Below are 11,752 nucleotides of genomic sequence, written 5' to 3'. Positions count from 1 at the left end.
TTTTGTTTATTTGCCTGGTCAATAAACCGGCAGCCACCGCAATCATAAATATTTTATTAACACGACAAAATGTTTAATTGTACAATTAGATTTTCTACTTTTGTATACCCTGTATAAATGTTAAATGTTTGAGCAAAGTCAGTTGAATTTAAGGAACAATATGTAACAGACATCAGATTAGCATTAAGTCGATGGTTGTCTGAGCATATATCGATAAATATCGATTTCCAACAGTGTACAATTTTCTACTTTTGTGTACCCTGTAAAAATTTCAAATGGGTTCGTTAAATTTAAGGAACAGTATGCAACAGGGATCACATCAGCATTAAGTCGGTGATTATCTGAGCATATATCGATAAATATCGATTTCCAAGATTACACAATTCGATTTTCTTCTCTTGTATACCCTGTAGCATTTACAAGTAGGTTAGTGCAGACCATTCAACAACAATGTGTAGCAGAGTTATAAAAATTTCTTCATTATCAGCAGTCTGTGGTTATCAAAGCATATATCGATAAATATCGATTAAAGCTTTTTCAGCAGATTTTCAGATGCTGGTTTATATTCTATATGAAGTTTTTCAAAATGTTTGCCTTTAAGATCGATACTTATCGATTTTGAAAGCTTTTTACTAAATGAAAGCTTAAATTTCGAAATATTTGAATTCGATTTTTGCATATCTTAAATTTTGATGTCACTCTTCAGATCTGTTTACTGGGTATTTCCCAGTCTAGAACTCTTATTAGGCAAACCAACTTGTCTTTTGTTGCTGTTTAACATTGTAATTTACATATTTGCGTAATAGATGTGTGAGAGTTGCCATTTTTTTGTTTGCGTTTTTTGTTTGCTTTCGGATTGACTTCATTGCGTCCAAATTATTAATGCAAACAAATTATACATTTTATTATGTGTCAGCGGGATGCATAAAAACAAATTATATATTAAGCTAAAAAATGGGCAAATGAGGTTCCCAGCCTCATATAGCTATGACAATTGCTGTCTGGCTTATAAAATATGCACAAATTAATTGCATAATTGAGGGGATCTTCGACGGTTACAAAATTGCAGGTTACATTTTTTTAAGCTAGCTAGCTGAATTTTGACATATTTCGCTTATAATGAAGAAGTTATTTAAAAAAAAACATAAAAGTATTTTCTATTAAGCTTTAATTAATGGAGTAATTAATGTATTGAATGTATTTAATCCTCATTTAACGTTTTCCAACTAGTTTATAAAGCTTAAACAAACTTTTCAAATAAAGCTTTAATGAGCTTTTTTATTATTCATTATCTCGAAAGCCCAATCGCGTTATTTGTTAATCTTACGACGCTGTTTAATTTGAGCTTTCTGCAGCTTTTTAAGCTGTTTGATCTATGGAAAGTGTTTGCTTAACAAGATTGCATTGGAATTTTAAAAGGCTGCCCTTTTCCTTAAAGCTCTTTGATATTTCGATAATTACTCTTTGTTATTTATTTTCTCATTAACTTTTAACTCTTATACTTTTTTCAAACAATTCTTTGGCATGCCAGGAAATTTGTTTTTTGAAATTGTAATTGCGTGGATCTTGTAGTTCTGCTCAAAAGCTTTAATAAACTATTAAAGCTCCCCAAAAAAAAACCTTTGGTGCCCAGTTGCTGAGAAAAAAGCGATTCTATTTTAGAAATGCCCTCAAATGCAGTGTGCCCAGTTCATTTTGTAACAGGGTTGCCATCTGGCTGGCACAAACAGTTGCGTTATAAATGAGCTTTTTGCCACACCCCCAACGCCTACTCGCGCGACACGTTACAGTTGCTGCAGCAATTTAACGGTACATGCATCATATATGCGGTTTTTCAAGTCCATTAATTACTTTTAGCCATAATAAAAATTAATTTATATTAAAAGTCATGTGCGCCAAGCGCATAAATCCTTGTCTTGGGCGTCTGCTTGCGCCGGTGGGCGTGACCATGCCCATGCTGTATTTATGAGAATTTATTGTATCGAATTCGACGAGCACGCGACTTGCGAGCATTTTGCGTGTCGCCATTTCAATTTTTTTTCCCCTCATAATGACATAAATCAGCGCAAAATTAATAAATGACCAGGGCGAAAAAAAGAAAACAGTAGAAAGCGCAATTATGAACAGCTTTAAAGCATAAGTGCGACATGTCAACATTACGATATATTCACAAAAACTGTTAAATTTGCAAACAATGGAAAACATTTGCCGTTGGGGTAGCTTTTCCGCTGGGAACAACTATTGCACAAGTCGCGTACAAATTTATTCAATTTATGCAACTGCTTTTTATATTATTTACTTTTTTTATACCCTGAACCCATTAAAAATGGGTATAAGGGTATATTGTATTTGTGCGAAAGCCAAATGTATGTAACGGGCAGAAGGAAGCATCTCCGAACCCATAAAGTATATATATTCTTGATCAGCATCAATAGCCGAGTTGATCTAGCCATGTCCGTCTGTCCGTCCGTCCGTCCGTATGTATGAGCCAAAGGATCTCAGAACCTATAAGAGCTAGAGACTTGAAATTTTAGATGTAGATGCTCCTAGTTCCCGCGCAGATCAAGTTTGTTTCCGATAATCGATAACTTACTCCGTTTCCAAGCAATCGATAAAAATCGATATCGATATCCTGTTTTTTGGGCAATTTATATATATATATGCATTTGATGTTGGAAGAAGAGGGTTCAGGGTATCCCCTAGTAGGGAGCTTCCGACTGGAACCTCTTACTTGTTTTTCTTTTTTGTTTTGGTTTGTTTTCCAACTCTCACGCGGATATTGAAAGCTGCGGTTTTGGCACCCCAAACTCGGCTCATGCATTTATTTGAATTTGTAAAATGCATGGTTATAAATATTAATATAAAGTAACACACACAAAGTATATTCCCCCGCACCTCTACCATTACCTAGCCCCAACCCGCCCACCCCGCTGGCCAACTCCTGCAGAAATATTGCAAAACTGTTGAAGCTTGTTAAACAATTTGCCTGTCGCTGTGGCACAAACCAGCCAAATGCGATATTTTATTAATATTTTCCCATTAAAAAACTGCACAAATACCATATATAGGTTATATATTTATATATATATATATATATATATATATATATATATATATATATATATATGTGCATATGTTTGTCGACTCGCCAAAGCCCTTCATAACTTTGTAAAAATTACTTTGTGCACTTGCATTTCAATTTGTTATGCGCCCTGCTTTTTTATGTGGGCTGTGTGTTTAAGGGGTCTTACCAGAGGGGGTGGGGGAGGGGCAGGGAGGGGCGTATTTGGCAGCCTGAAGCAGTTGTGTGCGTGCTACAAAGTGTGCGTGAAATGAGCAAAAAACCAGCGGGAACCGCGAACTGCCACACAAAAACACATCAAATATGCAGCGTAAAATAGAGCGTTAAACTGCGAAGAAATTTTCATATGTGTGGGGGCTGTCCAGGGGGCGGGGCGGGGTGTGTGTACCCCATATCAAGCATTGACAAGCATAGGTCATAAATTTCAGAAGATCTACTAGCACAACTTCTGCTGAAGAGTGCAAAACTTTAAAGTTTTTGATAGCATTTTATTTTTATATGTTCAACTATTTCCTTATCAATTTTTAATATTACTGGAGAACACCTTTTTTTTTGAAAATTATTTTAAATTGTTAATTCTAAATTTTTGTTAATTTATTTATTAACAATTTCAAAACTTGCAAAACGCTTAGAATGAATTTTTTATATTTTTTATATTTTATTTATTAACAATTTCAAAACTTGCTAAACGCTTAGAATGAATATTTTATATTTTTTATATTTTATTTATAAACAATTTCAAAATATTGAGCTACATTTTTCCAAACAGAAATTTCAGTTCTTTTACAACAAAAGATGATCTTTTTAGCTTTCCACAAGATCGCATGCGATATCTCTCAGTTAGCTTATCAGATAGTCAATTCTCAAGAATTTGCCCGGAAACAATTATTAAAACGTGACTCAATCTGCTCGACTGTGACCGAGCATCTTCTGTAGGTAACACCTACATCCGTTATAATAATAAAATCATCTCAAGACTTAAGTGAGCGCAATAAACAAAAATAAACTGCGCATTTGGTATTTTGTATTAATAATACAAATTTCTGCGAATTTGTGCAATTTGTTACAGAGCAGACGACCGAGAATAGAAATATTTATATTTCCTCATGCGAGGGGCGGCTGTCAAATGCAATAATAATATGTGAACTTGTGACGTCACACGTTTACAGCGTTCGACCGAGTGACCAACAAGACAGTGTGAATGACAGGCCGGGGGCGCTTAGCTGCTTGCATGCTTAATTGTGTTCGGCAAGGTATATAAATAAATTTCGACGAAATGTTATCAGACGCGAAGGTGATTCATGCGTGAGGCAATGCATATTAAGCAGAAATGTAAATGAATGTGGAATAACAAAAGCGAGAGTGAGTGAGAGAGCGCATGCTTGCGCGTGTGAGCGTGCGTTAGAACAGATCAGACGAGAATGGGAGAGCAGCTTAGACATCAGCTCAGTAACAGCAATGCTGCGAGCTTAACAGCGCCGCTGCTGCTGCTAACGCACTATCTCTCTCTTTGTCTGTTAAAGCACAGCTTACAATCTGCTCTCACGTATGAGTCAGCCGCGCAGTTAAATCTATGTTAAATCTATGTATAAAAGTCCAAGCTTTGCTTAACAGCAAATTAGTTGGAACTTTCGGTGCGTGCGTAACAGAGCTGCGTCTTGTCTGTAAGTTGTTGTAAGAATAATAGTTTTACAGAGTATGTTAGAGAGTATTTGAGTTTGGTCATAAGCTTTGTAACTGTGTATATATCATGTTGTTGCTATATAGAATTATCGGACAAAATGTTGATCTTCATATTAAGAAATTTTACATGAAATCAAAAAAGCGTACTTAAATGAAATGTTGGTATATTATTTCCTGTTTTCCTGATATAAACAAATTCAGGGTATCAAGCGTCGGCAACGGATACATGGACTTCCATTTTAAATTAATTAATTTGCATGCGGCGACTACTTGTACTAAAAACTAGCCACATAATTGGCAAACTCGAAAGTAATACAAACTTTTATTCCATTTATTTACATAACACACACACACATGCACACGCACACACGAACGCACACACACCAACCGATGCACCCGCAACTCCATAACACACACAGCGCACGAGCACAACAACAACAACAACAACAACAAAAGCAACTACAGCCACAAGCACACTTGCCTCCAGCTCGCCCATAGAAGATACCCTCGCAGAAGCGTCCGACATCAAACAGACTGAACAGACTATAATGGCCGACCCGATGGAAGATGTGCAGCAGCAGGAGCAGCAGATGGAGGAGCAGCAGCTGGCCGCAGCTCAAGATGCCGGCACAATGGCGCATAATGAGGAAACGGAAATGCCGCTGCCAGACGGCGACGGCGACAGTCATAATGCGACAGAGGCCGAGTCCTTGGTGGCCATTGAAAACTTTGGCGTCGCATCGGACACGGAGTTGGTCGTTGAGCCGGAGTCGGAGCCGCAGCTGTACAGGGAACGCGAGGAGCTGGAGTCCTCGGACGATGAGGAGGATGGCCGTGCGACGCCCATCGAAATGAGCGACACCTTCAACGATGAATGGGCCACACTGGAGGCGGATGCCGAGGCAGATGCAGATGCTGCGGCTGTTGCGGATCCCGGCAACGATTTGAATAATCACATTGACATCTATGAGAACTTTGCGCCCGTCGATCTGTCCAATGATATTGCTGTTAACGATGTGGCCGCCGCCAATCCCAACTATCCGTACAATCCAGACGCCGAGCTGATTGAGTTGCCCGCAGCTGTCCAGACCATGCCCAAGTTTGAGAAATTATCCCTCTTGACGCCGCCGACGCCGCACATGAAGTGAGCCCCGCGGCCACAACACATAGTCTAGGCTCTTTAGTCTTAGGTCTTTTAGTACTTTAAGCAGCATTTTCATAGCTTGAATATGCAACTCTTTAAAAATCGACGTGCCTTAAGAAAACATCAAGAAATACCTTAAGAGAGTTGCCAGAGCCGCGCATTCATTTAATTATTATCACTGAGCTCAGCAAGTACGAGTATTAAATGCATTCGATGTGCATGCTAACATATTTATTGATCAAAAATATATATATACACACACATATATAAATACCAAAAATAAAAGTAAATTTGAGTAACACTTTTTAGCTTCTGCAGAAATTAAGCCTAATTTTTAAGTATCTTATTAAATGGGAAACTGAATTAATGTTAAGAAGGTGACACGCATTCTTTAATACCCTATACCTAATTGGAAACTTACCAAAATGGTTGTCATAAAGTAATGCCAGAGACTAAGTATTATATTTATATCTGCCTAAAATCGATAAATATCGATTTTCTTTTTTTAAGTATATCTAATTCTAGAAACACTTTGAAAGGGCAACGAAGGCATTTATTTAGAACAAAATTGTTGAAGAAGAAGCTTTTTAGGATACTTTATAAGTTTTGTAGCCAAATACAGAGTATCTACCAGTCGACTAATTAATTTTACCTGACTTCATGCAAAGTCTAGCTCCACGTGAGTACAGAGTATCTATTAGTCGACTTATGCATATAACCTTACTTTACTCGTATGAGCGTACAGAGTATCTACTAGTCGACTCAATCACAACTTTTTCTCTAGTTCCATGAGATTACAGAGTATCTATTAGTCGTAGGGCTAAGCGTCAACCCAAATGCTTAAAATACATTCTTATCGTTTTTATTTAATTAACTTAAATCTAAGAATAATATTAATTTAATATTGACAAAGTATAGTTAGATTTGGTCCGTATATAGCTTCCGATACTGCAACATAGATATGGCATTAAAGATGGCTAAATATAGAAAGCAGAGTAGAAATTTTAGGTTCATGGCCTGCCGCATATTCCAAATATATATTCGAAACTGTTCGACAAGCAGCTGCAGATAAAAGCTAGAGTTCTGGTGTAGAATAGGGAAATTGTACATTAAGGATATTCCCTTCAGCTTGCTGCACATACTCACCCTTTTGCTGAGCAGCTGGGTCAGGGGTATTCCCACAGCGAGTTCCACGCCGGAATGCACCCATTGCCAATGCAAAAGTTCAATGTGAAAAAGTCGCTGGCTCAATTTTTGAGTGAGGTTTTCCAGGCGTTTACTGCACAAGGCCAGAAGGAATATTTTCATCAAGGGCGCCAGAGAGCTTACAATTTTTATTGCGAACATAATTATATTTTCATTCCGTTTCTTATAAAAGATCATGTTATAAAGGACATCTGCATAGTCTTGAGCTAACTTGAGGATGCCGACAAAGAGCACGCCTGCTACCTGCAGCCAGAGTTGGCTAATGCTTCTATGAACCCGATTCAATCGTGTGTATACCCTATAAAACTGCATCAGCTGTCGACGATAGCGCGAGCTCGGAAAGAGTCCAAGTTGAGGATTCAAATAATATTCACCTAAGTGGGCTAACAGAGCCCGGAGCCAAGCCATCAACAGCAGCTGATAGACAAAATAGGCACAGAAATATATTTCGAATAACAGTAAATTGTATGTAAAAATCCAGGGTTGCCACCAGCCGTGCAGTAGCTGCAGTGTTGTAAAAGCATATTGTACTAAAAAAAACACTAGTATACAAGTTTCGGTGGCAAATTTACAATCTCCGCAGCTCAATCTCACAATTCTATGTAGTTTAATTAGTTTGTTAACAGCCAACAGGCAGGCTTCACTGTACTTTTGACTGTGTGCCGGGTAAAACAGGCACAACAGCTGACAGTTGGCCAAAAGCAGCGTCGCATAGAACAAAAACGCCTCAAAACCGTCTCGACTTTCCGGCAAAGGCGTTTTTAGGCTAAAGTTTGTTAGCATAACAAATAATATGCCAATTATGTTGTGATCGTCCATAAATAGTAGACAGAGCTTAACGAACCATTTAAATGTTCGACTTGGCTTATGAATGCAATATTTTCGAGTTCTTCTATAGTATTTAAAGTGCCCGAAACCGGCGAAGCGACACGCTCTATAGAGTGCATCGCACAAGATTCTAACGCTCCACTCGAATAGGTACCGCTCCAAGTGCTCCATCGAGTATAACTGACTTTTCAAGGCGTTACAGTTCCACTTCCAAGGCTCACGAGAGTGTCCTGGATGAGTGAGTGGTGTGCTCATCAACAGTTGAGCCCTAATGATGGGGCACATCATTTGAATAATGAGCCATAATATATTTTCGTTGAGGTAAATATGAAAATATAGTACAATTTTTAATTTTAAGGCATTATTATTTTGTTTAATCTGTGCTTAACTGTTTTATTTTATTATTTCAGTTGTGATTTAATGCATCTAGTATGGAAATGGCGGTTCCTACAATATTTCTGCTCCGTAAGGTATGCTATGCTTTTTTTCCAATTGCTTCGAACAGCTTTAGTAGATATTCCTTTTTATCGATTTCTTTTTGATATTGAAAAAGATTTTTAAAACTATCAAATTTAATATATTTTTTTTGAAAAACATAATTTCGCTATTTACAAGTTTTCGACTTCAGATGTGAATCTTTGCAAGAGAATTCTCATTAAAAATTAAAAAAAAAATTTAAATTTTATGATATTTGACTGTTGATAAACAGAAAAAACTTTTTAACAATATACAACACTTAAAAAAACATTAGATTTCCGCTCGGAACTTTATTAGGTCGCCTTAGGGATTTCGCAGTGTTGGAAATCGAAGCACAGCTCGATTAAAATTAGTTATGTTCTGTTAAATAAGTTGACTTCTTTGTCAGTTCGTACTGCAAAGTTGACATTGCATTTAAAAAAGCTAGCCATATAAATAACAGTAGAAACTCGATATTTATCGTTTGTCCTGCGTGCCAAATATGATTTCGGATCGGACGTGTGTGCTGCTGCAGGACAAAACAGTTGAACTGTAACGATATCGAAATATTTATCGAATCATTCGAATAGTTAATTAACTCACCTTAGAAGCCAGCAGACTGGTAAAAGGTTTTCTCTTAGTTGACGGCAACTTGTCCAGAGATTTCTTCCAGTGCAACAGTTCAATCAGATAGATTTGTTGAGCTAGAAGTTTGGTCAGTTTCTCGATGCGATTATTGCACAGGCCCAAGAGGAAAATTTTTACTATTGGTGCCAGGCAGTTGCCTATTTTGTAGATCACAAAATATTTCCACTTTTGCAAAGGACTCTCTTGTTTGTAGATAATATTATATAGTTCTTCGGAAATGTCCACCGATAAGATGGCAATACTGGCGAACAGGCCGCCCGCTATTTTCAGCCAGTGTTGTGTAATGTGGCCGTGTATCGCGCACATACGAAAGTAAAAGCCGTAAAAGAGCATTAGCCGATGGCGTTGACGTTTGTTGGGCCTGAGTTTCCCGGCATAGGAGCTGAGCAAATTGAGCAATATCCGGTGCCAGGCAATCAAAATCAACTGATAGAGAAAGTAGGCCCAATAAAATAGCTCAAATAAGACCAAATGATAGACGAACACCAGAAGAATGTAACTAGTCATCATTTGATTCCATATCTGAAGCAGAGTCAAACTGAATTCCACGACAGAAATGATGAGAATATTATGCTCAAGCGTAAAATTGCATCTATCAAATGTCGAGCACATACTTCTATGCAATTCCATTATCTGATTTATCACGATCACATAGGCTCCACTATTATGCCAACTGTGCAGGAGATATATCATACGCAGGCACTGATAGTTGACATTACCGTAGATAGAGGTCTCCAGATAGAAATTGTATCCGGCGCTCTTTTCCGAAATGTTACCAAACATATGGGCGCAAATATCAGCCAGCATATAAACGTAATTTACATAGTCGAACAGCAACAAAACTATTTTTATAGTCCAGGTAGTGTATTTCCTTAAAGCCGTATGCTGGCAAATATATAACTTTTCCGTTTCCTCATTGTACGCAAAATAGCCAAAGGCACAGAAACGGCAGATTTGGTAAAGAGTCTGGCTTATAAAATGGACTGTTCTGTGGAACAAAAACTCCCGCATTTTCCCACACTGTTATTCGCTGCACGTTGTTCCCGTTAGACTAAACACGGGGTAAGTTGAGCATATCATCAGAATAATAGTTGACAAATGGTCATCTACATAAATAGCATCATTATTCCCACATATTATGTTTTATGCTCCACATAATAGTCCCTTTCCATTGATTCAATTTTGCTGTATTGAAAATGTTGACAGGAAAGTGATGATAAAATGTTTTGTTCACATAAAAAAAAAACACTTGCCGTTAATGAGTTGGGTTTAATTAATGGTTAACTTATGGCCAGTTAATTACGCATTATCCTTTTGTCCTGTTGCATTTCATAACAGCAAGGACTAAGCTGCTTATTGAAATGTTTTTTTGCTGCCGCAGTTGAATGTTACTTTTAACAGGCAGCTGTTAAGTCTGTGCTGTAAAAACAATAACAGCTTAACATGGCTGAAAGGGCAGCAAACAGGCTGCTGTAAGGCTGGTCTGTTAAAGCTTGAACAGCTTAACATTTTATTTAACTGTTACTGTTAGCTTATGCCCAAAGTGTTTAAACAAATCTATAAAATTATATTCAAATCTAATTTGTTGCGAGTAAAATGCAATGTAAAATGCTGCTAAAAATAATATTAGAAAAAATACATGTAAATATCTGGGCGGGTTGTTAACTTTGAGAGCCCTTTAAGCAGTACTGTAAAAGCAAACAGAAAAAAAACATGTCTGTTTTGCATTTTTTATTTAAAACCAACTTTAACAGTAACATTTGAATATTACGCGCTGGCAACATAAGGACTTAACATGTGTAAATCAGGGAGATGCCTAAATTGATCTTAGCATTGATTGAGTTTTCACTGTTAACTTAAACAGTAAGATGTTATGCGGAGACAGTATTAGTCGCGAGTTCGGCGAGTTGTGAACCAGCATCGCGGTTATCAGTGGCCAAAGTGGTAAAATATCTAATTGCTATGTTTAATAATTCAACAAATTGTGTGTGTGGTAAACAAAGTGAAAATTGGTTTAATGAAAGGCAGTTAAAAGTTGTTATTAGTGTTTGGTTTTAATTGCAAAGCGTGGCTGCGCTCTCTCATGCAGAAAAACGTGCGCGCGAAAGAGACGCGCAAAGAATAGTGCAAAGCAAAATAACGGAATTAAAGAGCGGTCAGCGCGAGTGCTCAGAATATTACAGCAACAAATATGTATATATATATATATATATGATGGTGAGTACATACATACATACATATATTTAATAGAATTGATAACTTTAAAGCTGTGTTGATTTATGTTGTGTGCAAATAGCAGAAAAGCAGTTGTAATTTTTGCCATTTCATTTTATATTTACCTGTTTTAATATTTACGCGTCAATTTCATATTGCTTTCGCTTGTGTGCAGACACTTTACGAATACTTCTTCTTTTATTTTGTAACCCTATGCCCATTGAAAATGTGTGGAAGAGGGTATAATGGTTTTGTGAAAATGTATGTAGCAGGCAGAGGAGGAGGCATCGCCAATGCTTCAAGGCGTATATGTATATTAATCAACCGGTTGTATGTGTGCGTGTGTGTATGTGCGTGTCGTAAGAATGTATGTATGTATATATTTGAACTAAGTGGGAATCATTGCAATGGCGTTGCTTGCGGGGTATTTTCTAGTTGAGCATTCGCAACGACAAAGCACTTGCTTTTTTCGTGTTCGTTTTGCTGCTGTT

The 11,752-nt window shown here is 37.3% G+C and overlaps 1 protein-coding gene across 1 annotated transcript; it reads left to right on the top strand.

Annotated features, from left to right (window-relative positions):
- The first annotated feature begins 4,704 nt into the window (after positions 1-4,704).
- Positions 4,705-6,217, top strand: LOC115759773. The gene is made up of 2 exons (XM_030700840.1): positions 4,705-4,746; positions 5,185-6,217. The coding sequence occupies exon 2, from the start codon at positions 5,314-5,316 to the stop codon at positions 5,911-5,913; it is 600 nt and encodes a 199-aa protein (XP_030556700.1). The 5' UTR covers positions 4,705-4,746; positions 5,185-5,313; the 3' UTR covers positions 5,914-6,217.
- Positions 6,218-11,752: the final 5,535 nt, after the last annotated feature.

Source organism: Drosophila novamexicana, unplaced genomic scaffold (genome assembly GCF_003285875.2).
Source record: "Drosophila novamexicana strain 15010-1031.04,08,12 unplaced genomic scaffold, DnovRS2.1 tig00000387-arrow-pilon, whole genome shotgun sequence".
NCBI classification, from domain to species: domain Eukaryota; kingdom Metazoa; phylum Arthropoda; class Insecta; order Diptera; family Drosophilidae; genus Drosophila; species Drosophila novamexicana.
The sequence above is the reverse complement of the archived record's forward strand: the minus strand, read 5'-3'. Positions and strand labels throughout refer to the sequence as shown.